General features: G+C 44.3%; 1 protein-coding gene across 2 annotated transcripts in view; it reads right to left on the bottom strand.

Moving 5' to 3' along the window:
* Window positions 1-25,413, bottom strand: part of herc2 (HECT and RLD domain containing E3 ubiquitin protein ligase 2) — a 41,904-nt gene that overhangs the window by 4,913 nt on the left and 11,578 nt on the right. The window contains exons 20-87 of one of the 2 annotated variants that reach the window (XM_035653782.1): window positions 25,101-25,279; window positions 24,821-25,005; window positions 24,570-24,725; window positions 24,273-24,458; window positions 23,967-24,143; window positions 23,722-23,825; window positions 23,477-23,627; window positions 23,165-23,379; window positions 22,929-23,061; window positions 22,598-22,725; window positions 22,268-22,463; window positions 22,046-22,179; window positions 21,592-21,768; window positions 21,316-21,452; window positions 20,987-21,138; window positions 20,675-20,866; window positions 20,398-20,585; window positions 20,079-20,271; window positions 19,796-19,978; window positions 19,524-19,708; window positions 19,155-19,302; window positions 18,881-19,077; window positions 18,524-18,754; window positions 18,275-18,413; window positions 17,831-17,977; window positions 17,339-17,481; window positions 16,956-17,223; window positions 16,648-16,790; window positions 16,434-16,532; window positions 16,179-16,347; window positions 15,940-16,065; window positions 15,733-15,841; window positions 15,508-15,647; window positions 15,230-15,420; window positions 15,014-15,119; window positions 14,719-14,810; window positions 14,455-14,630; window positions 14,016-14,127; window positions 13,067-13,148; window positions 12,750-12,984; window positions 12,318-12,495; window positions 11,998-12,079; window positions 11,646-11,817; window positions 11,408-11,552; window positions 10,696-10,921; window positions 9,992-10,163; window positions 9,081-9,267; window positions 8,492-8,635; window positions 8,207-8,398; window positions 7,957-8,110; window positions 7,707-7,814; window positions 7,484-7,615; window positions 7,083-7,241; window positions 6,867-6,985; window positions 6,070-6,195; window positions 5,797-5,952; window positions 5,379-5,693; window positions 5,040-5,254; window positions 4,714-4,891; window positions 4,307-4,468; window positions 3,432-3,523; window positions 3,204-3,343; window positions 2,840-3,027; window positions 2,456-2,653; window positions 2,226-2,309; window positions 1,600-1,741; window positions 1,311-1,505; window positions 936-1,048 (exon numbers count right to left, since the gene is read on the bottom strand). In XM_035653782.1, coding sequence (XP_035509675.1) covers window positions 936-1,048; window positions 1,311-1,505; window positions 1,600-1,741; window positions 2,226-2,309; window positions 2,456-2,653; window positions 2,840-3,027; window positions 3,204-3,343; window positions 3,432-3,523; window positions 4,307-4,468; window positions 4,714-4,891; window positions 5,040-5,254; window positions 5,379-5,693; window positions 5,797-5,952; window positions 6,070-6,195; window positions 6,867-6,985; window positions 7,083-7,241; window positions 7,484-7,615; window positions 7,707-7,814; window positions 7,957-8,110; window positions 8,207-8,398; window positions 8,492-8,635; window positions 9,081-9,267; window positions 9,992-10,163; window positions 10,696-10,921; window positions 11,408-11,552; window positions 11,646-11,817; window positions 11,998-12,079; window positions 12,318-12,495; window positions 12,750-12,984; window positions 13,067-13,148; window positions 14,016-14,127; window positions 14,455-14,630; window positions 14,719-14,810; window positions 15,014-15,119; window positions 15,230-15,420; window positions 15,508-15,647; window positions 15,733-15,841; window positions 15,940-16,065; window positions 16,179-16,347; window positions 16,434-16,532; window positions 16,648-16,790; window positions 16,956-17,223; window positions 17,339-17,481; window positions 17,831-17,977; window positions 18,275-18,413; window positions 18,524-18,754; window positions 18,881-19,077; window positions 19,155-19,302; window positions 19,524-19,708; window positions 19,796-19,978; window positions 20,079-20,271; window positions 20,398-20,585; window positions 20,675-20,866; window positions 20,987-21,138; window positions 21,316-21,452; window positions 21,592-21,768; window positions 22,046-22,179; window positions 22,268-22,463; window positions 22,598-22,725; window positions 22,929-23,061; window positions 23,165-23,379; window positions 23,477-23,627; window positions 23,722-23,825; window positions 23,967-24,143; window positions 24,273-24,458; window positions 24,570-24,725; window positions 24,821-25,005; window positions 25,101-25,279 — 10,878 coding nt within the window. The remainder of the gene's footprint in view (window positions 1-935; window positions 1,049-1,310; window positions 1,506-1,599; window positions 1,742-2,225; window positions 2,310-2,455; window positions 2,654-2,839; window positions 3,028-3,203; window positions 3,344-3,431; window positions 3,524-4,306; window positions 4,469-4,713; window positions 4,892-5,039; window positions 5,255-5,378; window positions 5,694-5,796; window positions 5,953-6,069; window positions 6,196-6,866; window positions 6,986-7,082; window positions 7,242-7,483; window positions 7,616-7,706; window positions 7,815-7,956; window positions 8,111-8,206; window positions 8,399-8,491; window positions 8,636-9,080; window positions 9,268-9,991; window positions 10,164-10,695; window positions 10,922-11,407; window positions 11,553-11,645; window positions 11,818-11,997; window positions 12,080-12,317; window positions 12,496-12,749; window positions 12,985-13,066; window positions 13,149-14,015; window positions 14,128-14,454; window positions 14,631-14,718; window positions 14,811-15,013; window positions 15,120-15,229; window positions 15,421-15,507; window positions 15,648-15,732; window positions 15,842-15,939; window positions 16,066-16,178; window positions 16,348-16,433; window positions 16,533-16,647; window positions 16,791-16,955; window positions 17,224-17,338; window positions 17,482-17,830; window positions 17,978-18,274; window positions 18,414-18,523; window positions 18,755-18,880; window positions 19,078-19,154; window positions 19,303-19,523; window positions 19,709-19,795; window positions 19,979-20,078; window positions 20,272-20,397; window positions 20,586-20,674; window positions 20,867-20,986; window positions 21,139-21,315; window positions 21,453-21,591; window positions 21,769-22,045; window positions 22,180-22,267; window positions 22,464-22,597; window positions 22,726-22,928; window positions 23,062-23,164; window positions 23,380-23,476; window positions 23,628-23,721; window positions 23,826-23,966; window positions 24,144-24,272; window positions 24,459-24,569; window positions 24,726-24,820; window positions 25,006-25,100; window positions 25,280-25,413) is intronic. The other variant, XM_035653785.1, reaches the window with a different exon arrangement.

Genomic DNA, 25,413 nt, shown 5'->3' with positions numbered 1-25,413 from the left:
TTGGATTTCAGATTCACCATACTCTTAACTGCACAAACCCAATGCACAAACAAAAATTGTTTCAGTGTGTTCAAGAGTGGGTGCACATTTTAGATCAGATCAATAGCACAAACATAAATTACGGATACGAGGATATCTGTTCTGCAGCTTGTGGGCAAGTTTCAAAAATGTTATCCAGGAGTAAAAAGAAGAATTTTACACTGCAGAGCTTCAAGCCGCGCTGTCAGGAATCAGCTGATGAAAACTAAACTAACTAAAAATATATGAGTGTCAGTAGCTGTATGGGGGACCCGAAACTCCCAATGAAGTATAAAGCTTGGATGTTAGACATGAAGGAAGCTGATAAAAATCATCTTGCTAAAGCAATGAGGGGACCTCAACCTTAGCACTGAAACACAGCTCAGAGTCAGACATTACACTCAGATTACAGGCTTGTTTTCTAACATTAGAAAGAAATTGTTAATAATTCAATAATTATTAAAATACTTGACAACTACTTGATTAATCGACTAGATGTCGCAGCTCTAAAGAGAAGTCAGTATTAAAGTGACCAGCATGAAGACCCTGGTACAGCTGTTGGAATTATTGAACTGTTGACAAAATATGGCAATTAAATCTAAAATAAATGAAAATGTTGTCTAAAACCTACCTGCATTCAAATTCATTACAGATTAAGGCAATCTTGGTATTAAATTAAACCACTGTGGAGAACATCTGTTAATGACTTATACGACAAGTCTGGACAATTTAGTTTGCACTGAAAATTCTATGATAAAATGAATAAGTTCTGTCAAATCACTTAAGAACAAATGTGTTTGTACGAGTGGATCCAGGATGAGGCCCAGTGTTTGAAAAAAATAACAATCAATCAATCAGCATACTGGTTACACACTGAGAGCCCCATTGTGTAGAGAGGAGCAGGGCTGTGTACGTACCTCACTGAGGTCAGCAATGGTCAGGTTCATGCCTGCCAGCTGTTTCCATACCGGCTCTGCCAGATTCAGACTAAGAGGGCTTCCGGTCCGGATTGCAATGCCCAGGAGCACTCCTGCAGACACAGCATGGCAGAGCGCATTACACACAGCTCAAACATGAACAATCATCTGTCACTGTGCTGTGCAGAATGTTTGCAGCTAAACAGCAGAAACAACTATATGCAGTGAAGCATGCTCAACAGTTCAGGGCCAGGTGTTTTATCAGTGAAAATGCACATGAAGCATTTTGTGCATTTTAAAATAAACATGCCTATATTCCGTTTATCTGGGATTAACACACCAGAAGACCTGACTGGGAGATTAACTGGATTATACCTAGGAAGCGGAACATGCTCATGTGAAGAGGGGACTTGGCTGCGGGGTTGAGCAGGAAACAGTCCCTGTTGGCGCCCGACTCGTCGCGGCCGTTGGGGGTTACGATGAGCAGCGGAGTCAGGGCGTTTTGCAGCTCCTCGCACATTTCGGCAATGGACTCGCTGTAGCCTCCGCCGCAGTCGTCCACAGACTCCCCTGAGAAAAAAGTGTTTTGCTTTCTGTTAACTTTTGAAGAAAAATAAATCAGAGACATTTGGGCGAGAGCCGGACATTACAGTGTAGCACCTACCCACAAATTTGACCTTCCACACTCGATGAGGGAGCAGCAGGCTGTCTGGGCTGAACGAACTCATTTTGGCACACATCTGACCAAATACAGACTTGGTTCCGTCAGGACCCGCCAGGCCCCCTTTGCTACGGGAACGCTTCACCTGCAGGGTGAAGAAGAAGGGGGAAAAAAAAAAAGAGAGATTATGACTTGATTTGTTTCTGTTCTGTGCTTAATAACTTCCTGCTAGATAGAGAGGAACTACTGATAGGCATGAATGCCTGCATATGACTGTCTTCACAACCAATACAACTGGAGCTACATGGGGGGCTTGTGTAGAGGCAGTGGCCCAAACCAAGACTCTATGTGGAGTAAAGTCTAAAACTCAACCCAGGAACTTCTGCAGACAGGCTGGAGCACAGATCTCACACTCACACACACACACACACAAAAAAAATCCCCTTATGAAACACATCACATGTAATGCTCAGGAGCCTGTCTGGAACATAGCCTCCCAGTAAGAGTGAGAGGAGGAAGGGGGAGGGAAGTACAGTAAAAGGGAGTAGGAGACTTGAAGAAAGATAAAAGCAATTGTGCGTATGAGCAGGCAGATGTTAAAAATATGTGTTGTTTGAATGTTACTGTACCTGTATCCTGTTGAGTTCCACAACAGGTCCATGCTGTCTGTCCCTCACCATCGTGGCTTGAACCACCTTTCTGAAAGCTGCTTCCTGTTCACAGAAAGCAAAAAGTAAGAGATTGTATTTATTATTGTACAATTATTTTGTACAGACATATAGTATTATATTGTATTGTTATATTTTGGCTGTAAACACAGCTGCTTACATTTCTGGGATTTAAATTCATGCTATCTCACCTTCCCCTGGGAGATGAGGATTCCCCTCAGGGTGTCAAAGCCCACTGAGGGTCCATGGCCTGTCTGACCCAGTCGACCCTCTAGGTCAAACATGGGTATACAAGGGCAGAAGAGCTCTGAGATGTGATGCAGGAGCAGAAGCCTGTTCCTCAAGGCCATGATGGGGATCTCCTGCAGGTGGTTGTACTCCATGGGAACCTTTAACACACCACACAGAAAGTCAGAGATTGACAGCATGATAGGCATTTGAAAGTCTGCAAGCGACTTTGTTTTAATGATGCTTCTGTGTGCAAAGCTTTACCGCCATCTACTGGAACATGTGGACAGAGAACTAATTTTCCAATATACAAAGAATGACAGTTCCTTTTTATTCAGGTACAGTACCTGTGCAGGCAGTTTCCCAGCGTTGGTGGGCTTGCTGGTGGACCAGGCGAGGGTGTGAGCAGAACCACAGGCTACCCTGTTGATTTTCTTGCCCTGCAGTGCAGCTACCAGCCGTGGCCTCTGGATGGCATTTGTGGTCCCATCTCCAAGTTGGCCCTCATCATTGTCACCCCATGTGTACACTTCTCCTGAGCCAAACACAACAGCAAAGCTTGCTGTGAAGTTGTAATCCAAGCCGACTTATCTGAGCAGTTGGGACTCAATGATACCAACTGGCAAGATGGCAAAGAGAACTTGTACAATAAACTTATCAGTGGGGAATATGTACAAAAATAGTGATCATGCATAAAATGGTCAATCCTACCATCCTCTGTGCAGCACACACAGTGCAGGGACCCTGTGGCGATGGCTATGACCTTCTTCCCTTGTAGCCCCTGAACCTGTCTAGGACGTCGAACGTGGTCGTCAGAGCCGTGGCCCAGTCGGTGATAGTCCCCTTTCCCCCTAGAAGTCACATGACACATGTAAATGACTAGACCATCTCATCTCAAACAACAACAGTAACCCAAGTAGCCATGACAGGTCTACATACCATGTGTACACTGCCCCAGACTTAGTAAGAGCCACAGAAAACTGAGAGCCACATTCCACTTTGACCACTCCAAGGCCGGTGAGAGAGTCGATCTGAAAACAAGAAATCAATTCAACAATCATTTGTTGGTGTTGGACCATAATGAAAAATATAACAGATCTTTTAGATTATTTCATACATCCAACCACAACACACATCCATTGTGCCTAAATGAACCCCCTTTCAGTTCCACTTAAACAGGTAAATAAAAATGAATGTATGGGAGTTTTTGAAACTTTTTTTAAAACTCAGATTTTCTTCTAAGTGCCTGAATATATTCTTCAGTACAGATGCATGTGTTGAGTCATCTGATTACTTTTACAGACAAACAGCATTAGATGCTTAGATTCTTGGAACTATAAAACAGCTATTAGGATGAAGTTGTACATTGCTGCATGTGAGATTCTTAATAAAATGCTTATTCACCGCACCAAGAAAAAAACCCCAGCTCATAATTCCCCACAAAACCAAGACTCATTTTTACACTTCTGTTTTTGTACGTAGTAAACTAACAAGATATCACATGTTAATTAGTTAGCTTGAGAGGTGCTGGTAGGTGGATTTTTTAACTTTGGACAAAACCAGGCTAAGAGTTTCTCACAGTTTCCAGTCTTAATGCTAAGCTAACGTAACCATCTCTGGGCTGTGGCTTCAAATTTAGCTTAATAAAGGTATCGATTTTCTCATCAGCATTCAGCAAGGAAGTGAGTAAGTGCGGCTTAGCTTGTAGTTGTAAACAAACTCTGGTCTCTTCTTGTATAAAATAGCTAGCGAAAGAAGTATTAAGTGATGCTTCTGCTGACCTCCAGTGCACACTCCTGTGTAATTTGCCTTACCTTCATGGGGATTTTGCAGCCATCACTACCTCCCCGGCCCAATTTGCCGTAGTCCCCGTCTCCCCAAGACCAGACCATGTCATCGTCTGTTAGACACAGTGTCTGAGCATCCCCGCTGCCGCAGGCTACATCGATGACCCTGTGACCCTGTAGTGCATCAACCTGGATAAACCACACAGACACTAACATCAGCTTTATCTCACTGTGACTGTCGGGAAGTGAGGCAGAATAAACCGTTTGATTCCTGTCCAAACACTTCGGGTTGACAGTTTTTTTTCCTGTGTACTGACAAACAAACTATGCTATATATATATATAAAAAAATAAATAAATAAATAAATAAACAAAAACACACACACAGCACAGTATTTTGACTTGTGTGAGAAACTGAGCTCAATGATCACTGACCAGCTTGGGCTTCAGCTGGTCCTCGCTGTCTCCGTGACCCAGTCGTCCGTAGCGACCCTTGCCCCAGGTGAAGAGCTCCCCACTGGCAGTGATGCAGGCACTGTGTGCCCCTCCAGCTGCAATATCCACCACTTCCACTCCCCTCAGAGACTCAATTACACGAGGACGGTCACAGGGGCTAAAGTCAAGAGGAGGCACGGTTACTAGAAAAACACAACCTTTTATTCCATCTCAAACCTTGGTTCTTACAGTGACATGGACTTGTATTGACATTGTGTGCTATGAGCTGAAAATAGTGGGTCAAAAGTGTTTGATTCAGTCTCAACCTTCTGTTGCCATGGCCAAGTTTTCCATCCTCCGCCTCTCCCCATGAGTAGACTTCCCCCTCGGAGGACAGCGCCAGGCAGTGCTTCCCTCCAGAGTTTACAGCCACTTTCCTGATGAAGACATGTTGGATGGACTCCAGCAGAGTGGGAGTGGACACAGACTCTGTGCCTCCAATACCTAATCTGCCCCCAGCTCCATATCCTGTTGCATACAGCTGAGGATGGCGACAACATGTATTAGTCTGACAATGTGTTTCATTTTCCTGGAAGTCTTAAGATTTACATTGCTGATCAATACTCTTCCTATGTGTTGCAGCCTACATAGGTTGTGTTAAATACCTTTCCATCAGCAGTGACAGCAAACAGAGTCTGCTCCCCGCCAATAAGCTGCACTGGCCGCAGTGTGGCGAGGGCTTCAGTGGGAGTGGGCACTTTGACCTTTGCCCCCTCAATGCCTCCCAGCTGACCTCTATGGTTGTGGCCCCAGCCGTAGATGGTGCCACTGCCCCCAGCGGAGAGAGTCCAGTCGTCTGGGCGTCGGTTCATCCACTGTACAAGCTGCTCGTCGTGCTCACGCTTGAACAAGTCGTGACTCTCATGGAGGCCGTTCATACTCTCGTGATCGGCCATAAGCTCACGAACTTTCTTTGTAACCTTCAAAGGGGGTGGGAATAATTGGAGGGAAATGGATTAGGAACATTCTCAGGTCAAAGTGTGATGAAGAAAAGTGAAGGCTGGCACAGCCTGGCACACTCACTTCATCCAGGAAGGGTCTTGGTAGAGAGGTCCTCTTGTCTAGAGCCACAGCGACTCTAGAGGCAGTGCAGTAACGGCGGAACCAGGCCCACTTATGGGTCTCAGCACAGCAGGGTAAAGTATCGAGCTCAAGATCACAGGCAAGAGCAACCAAGACCTGAACAAAATGTTAAAATTAGCCCATGAAAAGAAACTGCATCTAATGATCTGTAAAAATCCAATACACACTCAATGTGGTGCCGCTGTGCTGGTATGGAAACAATTTTGAGCGTACCTTGAAAAATGGACTATGAAGCAGCTGCTTCCCTCCCCTGACAATAGGGTCCTCGTACTCATACTGCCTCTGCAGAGCCTCTGGTAGCCCCTTCACTAGAGCAGCCAGTGCACTGCCAGTGAAACTCTGAAATAAAATAGATTATCAATCAATTAAACCATTATTAAAACTATAGGCTACAATCCACAAAATAGCGGCTTGGCTCTCCAGTAAAAATTGTTGCTACTGATCGTGTGTAAGAATTACACAAAACATAACAGAAAATTGCAGCACTGCAGTTGATGGTGTATGAGGTGAAGACAAGACAATTAGCTGGAGTAGAAAAGAAAACATAACAAAAAAGGTACAGTTGTGAGGAAGAATATCTAATCAATCGAACAACAGTCATAAATCATGTCATACATCATCAATAACACATACAGTTAATATGTTCAGAGTGATGCCATCTCCAGTTTTATACTAGCTTAAACAAAGTGCATTGTCTCTCAGCTACACACAAATGTTACAGTAACACATTTAGGTACCATAGCAAAACCACATTAATTATAAACTAAATATATCTGCTAGCACCATACACAGCAAGTAACCAGATATGAAATATATTATAAATATAAGACAGAAAAGTCAATTATAAAAAACAAGGTTTCATCAAAATTGGTTTGGATGACACACTTTATGAAAGATGTTCAACATTAATATGCCAGTGTGACAATATTACTGCAAAAGGTTACCACATGTGCTTTGGTAATTATTCCATAATTATAATAATATGCACATAACATATTTCAGTTACTCACCATAGAGCGAGCTTCACCTTCGCTGTCACCCAGCAGCCTGTTTATGTTGATGGACTGACCGTACTCTGTGGTCAGGAGCTTTCGAAGTCTCTGCAGAGCCCACATCCTGTGTCCCGCAGCTGGACAAAATTGAATACAATAAAAAGATATATACATTCCTTTTATTTGGACTATGGTGAAGCCTACAAATAGTGAATCACGACTATCATACTGTACCTAGAGCGCTAAGCTGGGCACAAGCAGCAAGGGAAGCAGCCAGGCGAGGCACAATGCTCCTGTTAGAGGCAAAGTTGAGCCGAAAGTCCAGAAGACAGGTGACCAAGTCCATGGAGGGGCAGGACAGGATACAGCGATCAGACAGCAAGTCTTTGGGGCCTGTGGAAAGACACAAACAAAAGGCTCAATGTCACAAGCCTGTCTGTGTATGTGCCAGTGTAGCGGTGCAATTATAATATGATTTCAGAAACAAATGTCAAATGGCACATATATTAGTGTGTGAGAGGTACCATATCTGGTTTATTTGTGCCAATGTACAGAGGGTGTATTTTTTACTGGTCGCTCAGTGTAGTTTAACATCTAGTGTTAGCATTTTGCTGTATGTGTTTGATGTGGCTCACCAGCAGCAGGCATTATGGGGTAGACAGTGAAGCGCCAGCCCCAGCCGTTGACAGAGCCATCACTGGTGAATTTCCATTTGAGTTCGTCTCCTGGGATCCTTAACTCACTGGACCAGTCAGACCACTCCCGACCTGAAACACACACGGCACGACGCCACATTAAGTTTTGATTCACTGGCATACACCCGATGGCAATTTAGTTTGACGGTCTTCCTCTCATCACCTGATCTGACAGAGACAATCCTATTGGCACCGTCCATGATTGTTAATGGGTCGTGGCGTCTTTCAGTTGAACACTGTCGGTCAAACTCTATCCTTAGGCCCTCAGCGCCTAACAAAGGAAATAAAGAGATGTTATCTACATCCAAGAGGCAAATCAAAATTATTTCCACATCCTGAAGATTGTCTTGTTTCTTCCTGTAGTAAAAATGTTTGCCTAATATCTAACTAAAGGGTATATTCTCCCCTTTTACCTGGGATCTTCACAGTACCACTGGTAGAGGTGTCATCTGTGTATGGATGGCTGCTCTCCACGACAACTGGCTGGGAGGACAGACGGCCACTCTGTGAGTCTGTGGCAACGTCCTCCAACTCAGTGACACACAGCTCCAGCAGCATGTCAGCAACCTGCGTGCCACAGAGACCCCAAAATGTCAAATGTTAGCAGCTCCTTTAAATCACAAGGCCTACGTGGAATCAAAACACAGAATGCAGTAGTCATACCTGTGGATAAGCTGTACCCATGCCGGACAGAACAGCAGACAGCACCTCCTTCCCCTTTTCCCCAGAGCGACAAGACACTGCCAGTTTGAGCAGGTCCACCATTACGCGTGTATCGTCGGGCACGAGCAGACCTGTAAACTCGTCTAGGTTGTGAGGCTCTGGGCCAACCACTTTACTCTGGCTCTCAGAGTCCTGGAGATGAACATGAAACAAGAAAATGTCTGAGTTATGGCTGGGGTTAATGGCTTCACCAAAAACACATTACGCTCTGTTAGAAAGACAAACCTCTTTTGTCTTGGTCATGGTTTCAGCTATAATGCTGGCTGCTCCGGGGTCATCAGTGACAGGGATGAAAGGACGCGATGAGGCTCCAGAGGCAGACGGAGTCATAGCTGATGATGGGGTGACAGCTTCTTCTGATGAGGGAACCTGTTCACACGGACAGAAACACACATGGTAGCCATTAAATTGCCGTTGCCTTTTTTTCAACTTAGACTATATGACAGCTTCAAATATATTCTTTGTTTTAGCTTATTCCAGTACAGAACTATAATTAGTTTTATATTGAGTGCTATAATTATTGTATTATAGCTCTGACTCTATCTAAAAGACAAAGAATGAAAATGGAGAAAGTTGTGGTAGAAAACTTTGTTTTGTTTTAATTATGAAAAAATATCAAGTTGGGCCCAAATATAGTTTGCTGATTGCTGCATTTACACACCTGGCCATTATGAGGAAAAATTCACATTGCATAATTACTGTTTTACAGTAAATCAGTTTAACATACATGGGAACACCCTCACTGAATATCAAGAAATTATCCTTTTTTCATATATAGGGTTGGTGTAAATTAAAGTCGTATTGTGTTCCTCACCTCTCCCTTCTTGTCTTGCCAGGGATTAGGACTGACTCGTTCCTCAGCTTCAGGCAGGACAGGAGGACCTTCTTCATCACTCACGCAGGATGAGGATGAGGAGTCTGATGGGGGAACAGGTGAGCTGGAAGGACACTCTGCTGGCAGAATCATGCTGGCTGGCATCAGAGCATCAACCACAGCATCCCTGGGGAAAACACACAACACGTCCTGTCAACAGTAATACCGAATAATGACAATTACTAGTGCCAGTCAGCAGATTCAATTATTTAGAGGTCACACACACTTTTATCACATACCGTTCAGAATGCACGCCTCAGCAGTGCGTCACTCATCTCTACTTTGTAAATGCAGCAATTGGGGATTTAACTGATGCTAGACAAGATGGTAATCCTATCCTGGTTACAGGTTAGATGTAGAGACAATTTGACGATTTTACTTATCATGATCAAAGCTCAGAATGATATATGTGGCATCTAGCTACATTACAGAGTTCTTAATCCTGTATTCTTGGCCAAGGTTCCTCTGACTGTCCAACAATCAAAATTTAAACTGCACTTTTTATATAAATGTCCCAAAGCACCAAAATCACACACACTGACTGAGTTGGTGATTGTACCTATTATATATCTAGTTCCTCGTTTCATTTATTTGTAACCAAAATTTATGAGAATGTGATTCCTCTTGGTTGTCCTGTTTCTATGCACAGCTATTTCATGCTTTGACACCTTTTCAAACATTTTGTTGTTACTTTTTATTTGAGGGCTGAAAGTGTTGCAAAAAAAGATATACTGGAGAGGGGAATGACATGGACAAAGGTCCATAGCCAGACTTGAACTGGTTGTGTCACAGTTACATGGTGTGCATCACAGTCTTCTGAACCACCAGGAGAGGATACGTAGACAACATACCTGGCATACATGATCTGGAGAGCTGACAGCACATGAGACAGAGCCTGCTGTTTGGCCAAGTTGCCGTCCAGACTAAGGAGAATCTTGGCCAGCGAGGGTCGATTAGGCTTCACGTTGCTCTGCCCGCTCATCTTGTTGTTCACTGCTGATGAGTCACTGTCTGACTGGACGCCTGTGGTGTACAACAACAAAAAAATGACACACACTGTCACTGATGTGAAGCCCCCTACCAGCTCCAGCCATTATCAGCCAGAGCTGCAGTGCCAGAAGATTCAACCCTGCAGTTCTGGTCCAACCTGTGCCACCTCTCGTAACTGCAACAGTCGACTAGTTGTTTAATGCACGTCCCCCACCTACAGGCAAGGAAAGCAATAGCTCCTACAACTGTGCAGACAATGGGTGTTATAACTGTGGGTTTTTCTTTTATGTAGAGGAATACATGTGTCTGAAAATATTTGTCCTACGGTTCATCATGATCAATAATATTTTAGATGGTAAGATGGTATATATATATATATATATATATATAAAATAATATTTCACTTAAGTTCTGGTCTGACAATGACAGAACAGCTCCCCCTTGTGGACAATATGCAGTCTGCTAAACAAGTATGTGAGTCTGTAAGAAACATTCCCAACCATCAGGTTGACAAAGACTGAGTAGGTTGGCTGGGTTAATAGGATGCATGGAAAGGGAAGATCACCTAAATAGGAGGCTCCGAGAGAGTCCCTGGCCGTCTGGAAAAGTACTGGTTCGTGAACTGAGGGTGTGGTCACATCCACAGTGGTCCAGGCCACGCTGTGGGAGGAGCCACAGGCCACTCGAGTGATCTTCTGTCCCTCCAGACCCTGCACCAGGGTGGGCTTCCTGTTAACTGTGGTGGTGCCGTTCCCCTGTTGCCCGTGGTCGTTGTCGCCCCACGCATACACCTGACAGAGAAACAAAACAACATGATTGGATTTCATTTTCATGTTTTAAAATAGAAAATATTCAACTATTTTCCATACCTCCAGATATACCATATATGTATAAAGTGTATACAATGTATATCGTGTAGAAACCTTTGTGATCGGGACTAAAGAAAAGCCACACAACACAAATTAAAGGCACCGCTCCAAGCACTCAATCTCAACAACCTCTTGGTCAAATATTGAGCACCTGCCTCTTATCATTGGAAGTGATGTGCAAACATTAATAAATTTGTTCTGAGGGAAGGTATTATACAGGATAAAATAAGCTGTGTAACAGCAAAGGTCATAGGTGCCTGGAAAAGTGGAGTGAGAGTCAATAAATAAACTCCTGCTACAGGTGGAGAAATTCACACATCTGGAACAGTGCCATAGCAGCAAATGAGCAGAGTGCCTGAACTATGTGCTCTGGTTTATAATACTCTGATGGTGGAGGCCAGTACAAACCTGTCCTGTGTCTGTAACAGCCAAACAGTGCAGGGCTCCAACAGCAACATGAACAATCTTTTTGCCCCTCAGTCCTTCGACCATCTGGGGCTTCCTCACATGGACATCGGTGCCATGGCCCAATCGGAAATAGTCGCCTTTGCCCCTGTTTGGAAACAAACCGTGAACGCTCATTGGAAAAGAAAAGGATATGCGATGAATAATCACATACAGTCATTGTATCATTTGTCCATCTTACCAGGTCCATACAACTCCAGATTTAGTAAGAGCCAAGGAGAACTGTGCTCCACATTCAATTTGGCAGACACCCTGCCCGTTGAGCCTCTCTATGTTTTGGGGGATGTTGCAGCCCTCACTGCCTCCACGACCCAGCTTCCCAAAATCCCCATCACCCCAGGAGAACACCAGCCCTGACAAAAATAAGCAGTTTTTTAATTTTCATTGTTGACAGGAACGCTTTTGTTTACATTCAATGTTTACAAGGTTTTTGACCAAAATATAACACTAGGACTAGCTCAAAGCATAACTCTATAATGCTACCAGTGGTCTAAAACTCCACAGGATACCTTTAAGTACACTGGCAGAATTACCTTCATCAGTGAGGGCTAGAGTTTGAGCATCCCTGCTCCCACAAGCCACCTGGATAACACGGTGTCCCAGAAGCACTTTTACCTAGATGACGAAGACACAGCAACCAGGAGTGCATGGTCAATTTACACACTTGACAGTATACATTGATTCATAAAAGCAAAACATAAACAAATCAAGTTCTACCCTTGTTGTACTAAGTTACTGGCTGTAAATATTTGTCTTTCTATAGGCCACCTGATGATGTATAGCTGTATATCTCTGAGGCTTAGCTTAAGCCCAACAGTGCCCCTGCAAAGTGAGGGAGGAGATGCAGACATACCAGTTTCGGCCTCAGCTGAGTAGTGTTGTCCCCGTGTCCAAGGCGGCCATATTCCCCCAAACCCCAGCTGTACAGCTCCCCACTGGAGGTGATTGCTGCACTGTGAGAGCTGCCACAGGCGATGTCGCGGATGCGCTTGGTCTTCAGTGCCTCAATCAACCGAGGCTTGTCACAGTTCCTACGTTGGAAGTTATAAAATAATTTGAACAACTTTTCCACAACACTGCATCATGGAGATGTTAAACCCAAATACCTTTTGATTTAGGAAGCACCTTTTGATTTAGCATACAGCTCAAAAAGCTGGAGTTGGAAATTAACTTTGTAAAGTCATGACCCACTTCACCATTTAAAGAATACCCAAACTTGAGAAAGGGTATAGTAACCAAATATTTATCTCTAACATATGTGCAGTATCTGTGCAAGATAACATACATTCTGCTAAAGTGTCCCAGTTTGCCGTCATCTCCCTCTCCCCAGGAGAAGACCTTCCCATCCACAGTCAAGGCCATGGCGTGGCGGCCCCCAGAATGCACAGCGACCTTCTTCACCACGTAGTTACTGAGAGCAGTGATCTGACGGGGGATTGGGATGGTCCCACTGGACAGGCCCAGGCCTAACCTCCCATTAGTGGCCTCTCCACACGCGTAGATTTTCCCCTCGACAGTCACTGCAACAATAATACATTGGTTACATACAGCATAAGTGCATGTTATATAAGAACATTACCCACAAAACCAACTATCACCCACCTGCAAAAAGGCTTTTGGAACCACCGGCTACTTGAACCACATTGAGTGCAGAGAGAGTTTCAGAAAATGAGGGCACCTTGATCTGTGAAGGGCACAAACAAAACTGATTAGAGAATGCAGCAGTGAACTAAGCTTCTCCCACAGGCTCACCCAAAGGACGTGCTGCTCCCATCTGCTGTACATTTTCTATAACCACCAAAGGGTTATACAAGTGTTTGACACATCCTCATACAGTGAACACACATCGTTATATAATCACAAGACAAAGATTGTGCCTTTGTTACAGATCTGACACATTGGGGTCACTGTTGGATAGTAACTAAGTACATTTAGTTACTTTCAGTTTTGAGGAATTTAAGCCACTTTATACTTCTACTTTGATTGATTGTACTTTTCACCCCACTACATTTACCCAAATAGTTACTTGTGATTTTGCAGTTGGAGATTTTACTTTCAAAACATTATAACCAGCCTATAAAACACATGGTTAAAGATAAAACTACCAAACAGCAGGTTACATTGTAAAAATGACCTCCACCTTGACCAGTTATAATATCACAATGCCCCCTACAAGTTAATGCAACAGTGATGATAATCCAATTAGTAATATAGAATAATTTACCACTCTGAAAAGGACTATTCTGCTGCATAATGAATACCAATACTTTTATCCTCTTACATGAGTAAAGATGTAATGGAGGATATACAGCATGGTAAGAGCATGGTTGCTACCTCTACTTAAGTAAAGGAAGGAATACTTCTTTCATCAGTGATTGGTGTAGTAGCAAAACGTGACTGGCATCTAGCCAGGAAAACACTGTCAGATGTAAGTGTTGTGTAAAGCTCAAACTACTCGTGTTGCCCCTTTATAGAGAGGATTTAAGGCATGCAAACCACAGGCTAGTTTAGCCATTAGCTATTTTACAGTCAAATCCACTCTAAGTTGCACCTTTGAACCCTTGAGTCCTCCCAGCTGGTCCTTGTCATTCAGCCCCCAGACAAACACTTTGGTCCTGATGGTGGCTGCAGACTCCAATCCTGATGACTTCTTTCGAGCCAGACTAAAGCACAGGACAAAAAACACAGAAAGATTGTGGATATGAATCCACTTCATCTTCATTTGAATGTTCTGGTCTGGACACAGCTGTGTTCAAGTAAACAGTAATTAATTTGGACTGCTGAAACAAACCAAATGTAGCTCAATGATCCTCAACCATGGTAATCTTTCATAATGGCATTTAGCCATTCACCTATGTGCATACACAAATAATCCATTCAGCTCTACATCCTCAATTTACTGCTTCACTTATCATCCTCTTACCAAATGCAGACTAAAATAAAGATGTGCACTGAAATTAATTACTGACTTATCCTTTGGCCCATCATACCTCCCAGTGGCAGTTTTGTCATCCTCCTCTTCTTCATTGTCAGACGCCAGGAAAGGCACTGTGGCCAGATCTTCATCCTCTGCTCGGATGCGCCCCACAATGCCAAGTCCATGAATCTTGCAGTCTATACCGGAGCTGCGGCACTGCTTGATTGCAATCTCAATGTATCTGTGATACTGGGGAAAGACATCATTCAAGTTAATATAACACAAATGTTTTAAGGCAAAAACAATAATTGGAAGTCAGTTACTATGTCCAACCAACCTCAGTACAGTCACTAAGCAGAAAGACAGTTGTGTCTGTGGGATTGATGTTTATGGTCTTCAGCTCAATTAAGTTGTTCAAAGAGCTTCCACCTGTGTATCAAGAAGAAAACATTACTTCTGATGATAAAAAAACAATTAAACAATTCTTACTCTTTGTCCGTACAAGAGGAACTACCAGAAAAGGAAACAATAAATTAAATGACAGAATAGAATTGTCCCATGCACCAAGTACATCACATCTGTCTGAACTAACCGGCAACCAAATACTAAATAGCTGGCCAAATGTTACCCACCTGACACCACCACTAGTGAAGGCATGTAGCTGCTGTCCGCTGGGTCCACAATCATCTTCAGCCTGTGCACAAGAACATCTGGGAAGAGCTCAAGACGAATCCAGTGCTGCAGAGAAAAGAATGACAAATCCTGTCAGGCAATGCATTACACTTTAATAAAGCCAAACTAAACAGACTGTCATCCAGCTTATTAGAGTATGCAATTCAATCTCCTGCCTTTCCCTGCGAGCCGGAGGACTGCCAACACTGATCACTGCAGTCAATGAGGCGTGAGGCCTGGTTAATGGACGATGAGACATTGAGGCTCTTGACAGCGCGAGACCAATCGTCAATCAGCATCCCTCGCTGGCTGCTGTAATGCTTCTTAAGCTGTTTTCCTGAGCGGCCGCAGAATGCTGGAGACTGGCCTAATTGCGGGGAAGATGAACAACAGGTTTACACCCACACACAAACAGAAACACCACGGATACTATCTTAGTGAATATGTGACTTACCAGGCTCGTTGATTCTGCCAAAGGAATGCCTGGTGTTGTGTTTGCGGGTCTTGAAGCAGTTTTCACAGAAGTCAAAGTCGTCGCAGTTCCTGCATTTGAACCTGGCGCCGTTTATTGGGAACATCTGGCAACCATCACACCTGCAGACAAAACAAGATGCTATTTGAACAACATAGTGAGATAAATAGCTAACTGGGCTGACAGAAACCTTAAACATATCCATACCTCACTCCAGGGTGAACACTGGGCACCAGTTCCATTTCAGACAACAAGCCGGTCCAGTGGGACTGCTGAGGGAAGTCAACGATCACATCCTTTCCATTGGCACTGAAAGCTAAAACAAACCATTTAGCACCATTAATACTTTAACTGAGGTTTTTGTTTAGATTATAAATAGAAAGCTTAATTTAAAGACCACAGAGAACGACTTACCTTTCACAACCCCAACACTCCTGTGAGTGACAGAGCCCCATTTGTACTTTGGCGTGGTGACTGTGGGCTTCACCCTCACTTTGTCACCAATCTTTATATGGGAAGGAGAACTTTGTGGTGGGAATCCTGGGAAAAAGCAAACGATGACCCAACACATGTCAAACATGCTGCCCAGGTTTTCCCAGAAATTCTCAGTTCTCGTTACAAGCATCCGGTCATTAAAAATCACACAGGCTTACCAAGCAGCTCGATGTGGATGTAGCGGACCCAGTAGGTTCCTCCTTTCTGCTGCCAGTCACACTGCACGTTTAAGTCATGAAGTCCATCTCTGTCTAGCTTGATCACTTTCCCCACATCTCCGTCATACACTTCCTCGTACGTTCTGCAGCACTTCACCATCATCCCCACCTGCAGAGAAGTCACCAATCTATCAGACTTATGTCACATTTCCGCAAGGCAGTGTCAGAAAATCTTTAAAAGTCTGCTGCTCTTACCTGAATGTTCTCTCTCACATAAACAGCATAATCATCGTTGCTTTGGAAATCTGATCTCTTCTTAAACGTCTGGCTCTCAGTTACCACTGCACCTGGAGGCTAATGTCACACACATACAAAGCAATTATTAGTCATGTCATGAGGAGAATTTGAGAGGCTGAGTGGCAAGTGATTGAGTTGGTGTATATCAGAAATAAAAGAGAAGGTAACGTACCACAGGGAATGTCGGTTCGGCCTCCTCCAGCTCCTCCAGCACCTCCTCATCAGAGTATTCATCTGACACAGTGTCAGCATCTGACAGCTCGGTGACGTGAATGTCTGGATGGTCCAGCAGCCAGCCCACCAGAGCCTCAACACCTGATGTACATGCTCAATTACTCTCCAAAAGTAGATCTCAAATCATAACATAGTGACAAAAATATAGCTGATACATTGCTGCAATGACAGCTACAGAGTAATGGTGACACAAGCAAGCATTCCAATGTATTCACACATTCAGGTTTGTACCATGTGAAATTATACCTGGGACACCAGATGCACTGCCTGTAGTTCCAGACAGCGACTTCAAGGCAAACTCGATGTTTTTCCTTGGGAACCCCATCTCCATAAGCTGGAGGACTATGGGTAAGGGAGGGACGGGAGAGGTCTTCTGTTTCTTCTGTTTGGGAGGTCGGACATGTTGTATAGTGACTGGCGTGGTGGCCTCGCTGGAGCTGCTCTCGTCAAACAGCGGAGAAGACGGGTGAGCGGATTCCACGGCCAGGTACTGACACACTGCCAGGGCTGCAGCCTACATTTACAGCCATACACAGGAAATGTTGAGCTCAAATACACCAGCTCTAACGTAAGCAATATCAGCACTGACACTTAACACCGGGTTTCTAAAGAAAGCTCTATTGACTCACCTCCATCTCTTGCCGGTCAAAAATGGCTTTGATAGGGGAGGGCTGAGTGGCAGCGGACAGTAGCTGCTGCAGGAGGATCAATGGAGGTAAGGGGCCCTCAGGGGACAAGTCTCCCACATCGGGAGATGACACCACTGGATCCTCTGCAAACAAACAAAAAAGGAGAGGGGTCAGGAAAAATGCCCAAATGGAACAGATAGATAACAGAAATGGTGCTTTAAAGTTCAGTTCATAATGTTTCTCTAAACTTTTATAACCACCCACATATGATGTGCAATTGTGCAAGGTAAGCAGACTTAATTTGACACTGCAAAGTTTGTCCTCCTACACAGTAGCTGCTGTGCTGTATCAAAAACACAGCTCATAATTATGTTGCCCCAAAGCAGCAGAAAGTGTCACTGAATTAGGCCAAATAACAATGTATAACTCATAAAGAAAGACCTAGCCGATTCTCCAGATCCACTTACAAGACTCACAAATGCAACCACTTACCACTGGGGTTAGGTCCTATGTCCACAACTGCCGGCTGGGAGAGGATCTGCCTGAGTTTGTCCTGATGAGAGAGCAGGGCCCGTGCTGCTTTTAAAATATACAGCCTCAGCTGCTGGCACCGCAGCAAATGGATGTCCACCTGATCAGCTGGAGACACAATAGCTTTGATTAAATCCACTGGACTAGACCTTAGGCTCTGAATCAAATCATCCTCCACAACTTAAAACCTTTTGTCATGGTCCCTTATTGTAAAGAACAGAATGAGACATGGTATCATTTATCATAAGAACAAAGTAATGCATATTGCCGTGGCATTTTACTAGACACAGGCTTAATGCAGTCAATGGTTTTTATTTTATATTTTTTTTATTTTATTATTATGTTTATATATTATCATATGTGAGACCATCAGATTTGTGTTGTGTGTCTCAGCAGTTTCTGTACCTGTAAGTCCTCTACTGAGGGACTTCTTCATGCGTTGTTTCTCCAGTTTGCTTCCAGCCAAGCTGACCAGCTGGGCCCAGACTGCCAGCATGGGCTCAGTGAAGGGCAGGTTCTGCACACTGAATGTTATTGCAGGCAGCTGAAAAATGAAAATAAAAAAATGTATTACCTAATGAACTCTTTTTAAAAGTAAAAGTAGACCTAATGTTTAAACTGTATGGACACACAAGCATCTAAACACTTCCATACCGGTCTGAGATGGCTGAGTAAGCAAACCCTGCAGGTCCTCATCTCGTGAAATTGGACGGTGATGCGTCCCTTTGGGGTGATACGAGTGACTGTTCCCTCTCCATATTCTTCATGAATAACTTGTCCTCCAAGCCTGAGGCGCCCATCAATTCCTCCAATGACTGCCAGTACTGCCATTAGACTCCCCACTCTAGGACCCTCCGCATCAGGAAAATACTCCTCTAGGAAACACTGAAATAGATAGACGGGACATTTACAATCACCATTTTGTTAGAACTTTGATCCAGAATGAAAGACACTAGCGTGAGTTAACATTTTAACTAATAATTAAATCCATAATAGTGCAATAATTCTTACTGCTTCAGACTGGCAGCCTGCCATAACATCTCCAATGGAGCTCAGCTGAGTGTTGATGTAATCATTTATCATGCTGTTCCATTGGCCAAGAGAGTGCAGAGTGCGCAAGACAGACACAATCTCCTCAGCCAGTGTGCTGCTGTGAGTGGCTGTAAGAGATGCCTGAGGGCGGGACTTCCTCCTTCGCAGGGAACCCTCTGTGTCGAGAAAGTAACAATTTAAAAATACATTTAAAAAATAAAAACAAACAAACGAGTATGATTTATCGACATACCTCTAAGAAGTGGGAGGTCTGAGGAGCAGGTGCTTAGTAGGCTTCCCAAGAAGTTGAACAACTTCTCTACCAGGAACTTCATGTCCTGAGTGCGCTCCGTCTTGTCCCAGGAAGGCAACACTGCCTGCAGGAGACGCAGTGCCAGGATCTGGAAACACACAGGGTGCACAAGACAAGTGTTGGTTCCATCTTGAAATGTTTGGCAAATAACAAATAACCTAAATAAGCCTCCCACAACGATATCCAAGTCCACTTCTCTCAGGTTTTACATATTTTCCTACATAACAAAATTAGTCAAAAAGTATTCAGAGCACAGCATCATTAACAGCATGGGCAGCACATCTAACACGAACATGATAATTATCCCACCTGTCTCTGCAGAGTAATAGCATTAAAGGACTGGTGCCCCTCAACAATTCGAATGAGCAGGCTAATCCATGCAGAGGTGCTGAGAGTGCTGCACATCTGGGGCATAAGAGCAATGCTGCGTATGAAACCCAGTGTACACCAGCTTCTGTGCTGCTCCCGAGAGACCAGCCTGTGGGTGTGACAGCCTGACAACAAAGATGGGTCCATTTAGAACAGGATAATACCCAACATGAATAAAATGCTCTTCGTTATCAACATGGCGGTTCAGTTACCTGACTTGTCATTAGCTCCACTTTCCACAAGCATCCTCAGTAGCCCACAGAGGGTCCGTGTAGCATCCGTTTGCAGCACCTCTGCATAGATCCCAGCTGACAGAGACAGTGTCTTCAGCAGGTTGACTGTGCTGGTTAGCATCATAGCTGTCGGGTGGCTGCTCTTCTCCATCAGCTCACCTTCTGTAAAGACGAGAGGAGATGGTAAATGTCAGTATTTGAACCTCAAATTTTGTTTGTTGTAGCTGTGGTGAGCTGTACTGAGGCAGTCTTGTGAACCGACCTGTGTCATCCTCTGTGTCTGAGTCCTCAGTGGGGGGCTGGGCAGCTGGTGGTGGCTCTGCCAGTTTAAGGTCGTATTTGCCCTCCTTGCCCATCCGGTAGGAATTGGTGCTGCTAGTATCCCACTGGACCCTGATCCAGCCATCCTCGCCAAGCTCCCCAATGACTCGACCAAGACCTGGTGCTGGACCGTCCTGGACAGAGCATGCACAGGTTCAAATACTAAACACCAGGCTTTGTCTTCCCTGCTTAAGTTAGTAATTACAAAGCAGTAATCCATTAACCATCAAAGTGTAAAACTTTAAAATGTATTCAGGTACCTGATCTCCCCATTTCCAGTCAACTCCCCTCATTACCCTGGTGCCTATCTTCATCATTGCGGCCAGCTCAGGGCCGGAGGCAGGTAGGGGGGCGGGGGCAGCCTCCTTCCTGGACTCCTCCAGAACTGTGGCTGAGCCTCCAAGTGCACATAAACTCAAGTCCTCCTCACTGCTGTCTGTGCTGGGCCCTGGGAATACAACAATAGAAGAGACATCATGCACCTCCATCTATAGCTGTTCTGGATAGCCTGTATGTATTTGACTGGACAGTACTCACCTATGAGCCGCAATATACTCTGTGTGAGGGCCAATATGCCAGAATTTAGCAAGAGGCTGAGGCTGTTGGACCCATGTTTCAGGGACAGCATGTGTACCATGGACAGAAGGAAGCGGGCTTGCGGAATGGTGCCCAGACTTGGTCCCGCCGGGTTCTCATTGGTGATGGTCTGCAAGGGAACGGGCTGCACACCTGGTTACAAGAACAGGTGGTCAATAAGTTAGTTTGTGTATATATGAGGTCTAAAGATGATGCAATACTAGTATTGGTTTAGCTTTCTGACATTACCAGTCATATGACCATGCCACTCACCAAGTTCTTTAAAGCGGGCGCTGGCCTCGAGCAGGATGTTGCGAACATTATGGATGGCCCACGAATACAGCTTGCCGAAGGTCACCTCCAAAAGCATACGGTTGAAGGGAGGGATCAGATCCACGTCCTTCAGGCAGTCAGACAAGGGCTCTCTGAAAAGAAGAGTTGAAACATTAGAAGGCTTAATAGCTGACAATAACACTGTGGCTAAAAAAGATGCCGTCTTTACAGGAACTGACGTTCACTGAATCATCACATATTAATAGACCAAATATGGTATCAATTCACGGCAAATTTCTTAATGTCTTCCAAACAAACTGTTGACTTACCCAATGTTGGTCCCTTCTGGTATGACCCTTTGCCAACCACAGAGCATTGCATACTGCACAGACGGCAGCAGGAAGCTTTTGGAGGCCAACTTCAGCATGGTGTCAATGCCCTCAAGTCTCACCTCTGCCCTCTCCAGCTACAATAACACAGTTAACATGTAAAGAGGTGGAAAAGTATGACAGATCATATACATCTTGTTGTGCCTTCATTTTTTTTTTCTACTTCATCACAATGACAACTTATAAAGTCAGTGATGAACTGTTGTTTACAATCACCTGTTTAAGAAGACACTTCCTCATCTTCTCTACATCGAGGGGCTCCTCTTTCAGTGCAAACTCTACGATGGTGGCCATAAGGCTGGACTGAGAAAAGACACCCTGAACGCTGTGTTTTAGCCACCGGTACTTCTGGACATTGGCCACAGTGTTCAGAAGTGGATGCCACTTGTCCTGCTGTAAAGTAAGAAAACAATAGAGGCATCGATGTTAAGTACATTATAAGAAAACTAGTCTTCCAAAATAATAAAATATATACTTTAGCTATGCAATTCACCTGTAAGAAAAAGTAACGAACGAGCAGTATGGTTATCACATTTTCCAACAGAAAGTAAACAGGAAAATTTATGTTAATACTGTCAAAATTAGCCAACAGACCACTGAGAAGACGTTTTAAGATCATAGCCCGAAAAATGGATTGCATTTTTTGTTACAGTTTCTCATAAAAATGTACCTTGGATGTCCTGCTAGTGGGTGATTTCCTGTCCGCAGGTGTGGGGGTGATGTGGACATTAAGTTCCTCTTCATTGGTCCCTTCATTCTCCAGCTTTGGCTCTTCTATGTCAGCAGACTCTGACTTCTTAGGCACTACAAATAAAACACATTTAAATTCAGAAACAGGCTGTATGTTAATAAAATAAAAATAAAACCATGTAGTGGGTTTTGAATAACCCACCTCTTTTTTTCCTGCGGTCCCTGATGAGTTTCTGGGTGATCCTCCTCCAGCGGGGCTGAGAGCTCAGCAGCTTCAGTTTGGACACTATAGACAGGTCGTTGCTTACAGCTGGACGCAGCTCATTAAACAAGAAGCGCAAACGTTCAATGACAGGGGCACACACCTCCTTGTAAGAGCGACCTTGTTCCTGATGGGTCTAAAATAATACAAAGCACACACATCATTAAAAGCCCCATTCCTCTTTTGTTTTTCTTCTGTATGACAAATTACCTGCACAACATTATCCACTGGGGAATTAATAGTTCTTGTGTTTTGTAACGGTAATCATACCTTGATTAAAGAACACTTTGCCTGGTAGACCATGCGGCACACGTCAATCACAGATTTAGGGAGGGACCTCTGTTTCCCTTGGTCCACACCCAAGGCACATTGACTGACAAGTGAAAGAGCAATGTGACCTGTGACAGGAAGAGATTATGCAAATAATTTAGGATGTGAAGAGTTACTTCTAAAAGAGATTGTGTAGTGCAGAAAGGAAAGATTTCAATGCATCTTTTGCATAGCTGACAACAATAAAAAGCCCATTTCAACAGCAAAGTGAGCCAAAATTAGCTCTTAATTTCTCCTCAAACAGCCTGTCTGGGACGAGTTGCTAGGTTACCGAGGTCTTGATGTTTGAGCAAGCAGCAGAGCAGCAGGCGGCCGACTTCCTCCACAGGGTGTTCCGGGGGGAAGGTGATGGGTGTAATAAGATGGTACTGCTTACAGCAACGCTCTATTTGGCATAGGAAGTCCTATAATGTGACAATAAAAACCGAAACATTAAAGAATGACTACATCTTTCAGCTTCACGTAGCTATGCTGTTTGGTCTTGGGTCATTGATGTTATACCTGTACCTTCACAGTGTGGTCCTGAGTGTTGTTGTCAGCTATGGCCTGCAGGAAAGGCTGTGCGTGGTCGCTGAGGGTTATTCTTCGGGAGTAGAGTTTGGCCTTGTCTGGAGTGGTTGTACCCAGGGAGCTGCAGTGGTCTTCATCCTTCTCTTCATTGTAGTTGTAGTGGATCTGGCTGGTCTGCAGGCCCCCAGAGAATATTGAGGACTGGAGCCATTCTGTGCAAATGGATAAACAATTTAAACAAATTCTAATGCAGAGTTTGGGAAAGATCTTGATTTTCAAATCAAGTTGCTTTAAAATCATTAAACCCACTGGCACATTCAATCTCCATGGGTGACAGGGGGGTGCTTTTGGCCAGGTAGGAGGCATGGAGACCCAGCAGCAGCCCCAGGTTCCTCTCTGTGTCAATGAGCGGGGAGGAGAGACTGCTGAGGTCTGGAGTGGTGACGGTCTCCTGGTTAGGCTAGATAAAGATGATAAAACATCAAAATATCAAATAATAGAACCAATTATGAAGAATGAAATGAATTTAGAAAGTATATTGGGAAAGCTGGTACCTCCATATACTGGCCAACACAGAAGGCCTGCATTGACTCCCTGGTGTCCTCAAACTGCAGAGCAGCTTCCAAAGCAACCACTGGATCCTCTCCTGCAAACTGGGCTGCAGAAGGAGAAAAACAGAAATGCAATGAGATTTGGTATTAGTCAAATTTCTCTACTGCCTAAAGCAGATAAAGAACTCTAAAATTTATTCCACATAATTATATTACATTTCATTCCAAAAATATATTTTTAACCATACCCAGGATACTGTTTCCTGTTACCGACTGGGACTGAGCCTGGAAGTCCTTGATGTCATAGACCTTTCCGTCGATTACAGTCCAGAAGCCACCATCTTTGTTGTGGTTCTCCAGGTCAGCCTTGCGAATGAGGGAAACCTCCTCATTGTTCTTGGAACTTTGCCCTGTGAAGAAAGATCCTGCCACAGCAGAAATAGAGCTAGTTACATTCTAAACAATGCCGTGAACAGCTTCTGATCTTTACCCCAAGGATTAAGACTCTACTAATTTCACATCAATGACATTGTAAGACACAACTGGTGTTATACCCATAATGCCTGGCCAGGCCAGATCCTCATTATCATCCCTCTCGTGTCCTGGGGCCAGGTGGTTGAAACGGTCGAGGTGCTCAAGGAGTCCAGCCAGGAGAGGGATAGAGCCAGTCTCCTGCATTAGACCTGCATCAATGGTGAGGAGGAGGACGATGGACACCACCAGCTCGGGCAGCAGCACTCCTATCGAAGAACAAACAGCTAGGTATCCATAACTCTCTCACAGGTTCCTTAAATGTATGCATGCAATTCATGCTGCACATAAACATTCAGCACTTTTGAAGGAGGGATTACCAGTTAGATCTCCTTCAATAACACGAGAGACTTCAGCAAAGTGGCGGCGACCGGTAGAGGCAATACTCGTTGCCACTGGGAGGATGTCTCCAATGTGAGTACACAGCAGGGCGATGTACTTTTTTAACAGGGAACCAACACCCAGAAGCTCAGGATCTGCAAAAACAACAGAGAGATCAAATGCTACTCCTCTATAGATATTGTCTCTATGTGACTAGAGACAAACACTTGGGTTGAAATAAATGACTTACTGTATCCGTTGACATTCTCTGTGCCGTTGACACCTAGGTAGAGCTTGCTAACCAGCAGCCTCTGGAAGCGCAGCAGCAGGTCCAGAGACGCAGAGCGTTCTTTGCTGACATGCTCTGCCTCTAAATAGTTGGAAATACGCCGAGCAACATCCTTCAGCCTTGCAATGGTCTGGGAGGCGATGTTCCTGCAGAAATCAAATGAGTAAATCTGCTAGCAGACCGCAAAGGTGACTATATGTAGTGGTATAGGTGTAGCATGCTTCAGGCATAGAGCAGGTACCTCAACAGCTGCTGCACAAGCTGCACCAGAGGCAGGCTTTGCTTCCCTGCAGACTCGTAGATGCCAGTGTTGATGAGGTCTTTGTCCAGCATGGTGCGACAACGGTGCATGGTGGAAGCATTGGCCTCCTGCTCATCAATCTCCTTCTCTTTCTGAGCCTCTTTCTTGGCTTCAATGTCCTGTCATGAAAACAATTAAAAAGTTATTCCTGTATGCAGGGAGAGGGTTATTTCAGGAGTTTAGGTATGTGGATGCAGGAGATTTTAAGCATTAATGTCTAATATTCTGAATTAGTTGAAGTATTCAAATACCA

The sequence above is a fragment of the Morone saxatilis genome, unplaced genomic scaffold (genome assembly GCF_004916995.1).
Source record: "Morone saxatilis isolate NCDOM2014 unplaced genomic scaffold, NCSU_SB_2.0 Contig12, whole genome shotgun sequence".
Classification (NCBI taxonomy): Eukaryota; Metazoa; Chordata; class Actinopteri; family Moronidae; genus Morone; species Morone saxatilis.
Note: the sequence above shows the minus strand (reverse complement) of the source record. Positions and strands in the feature narration are given on the sequence as shown.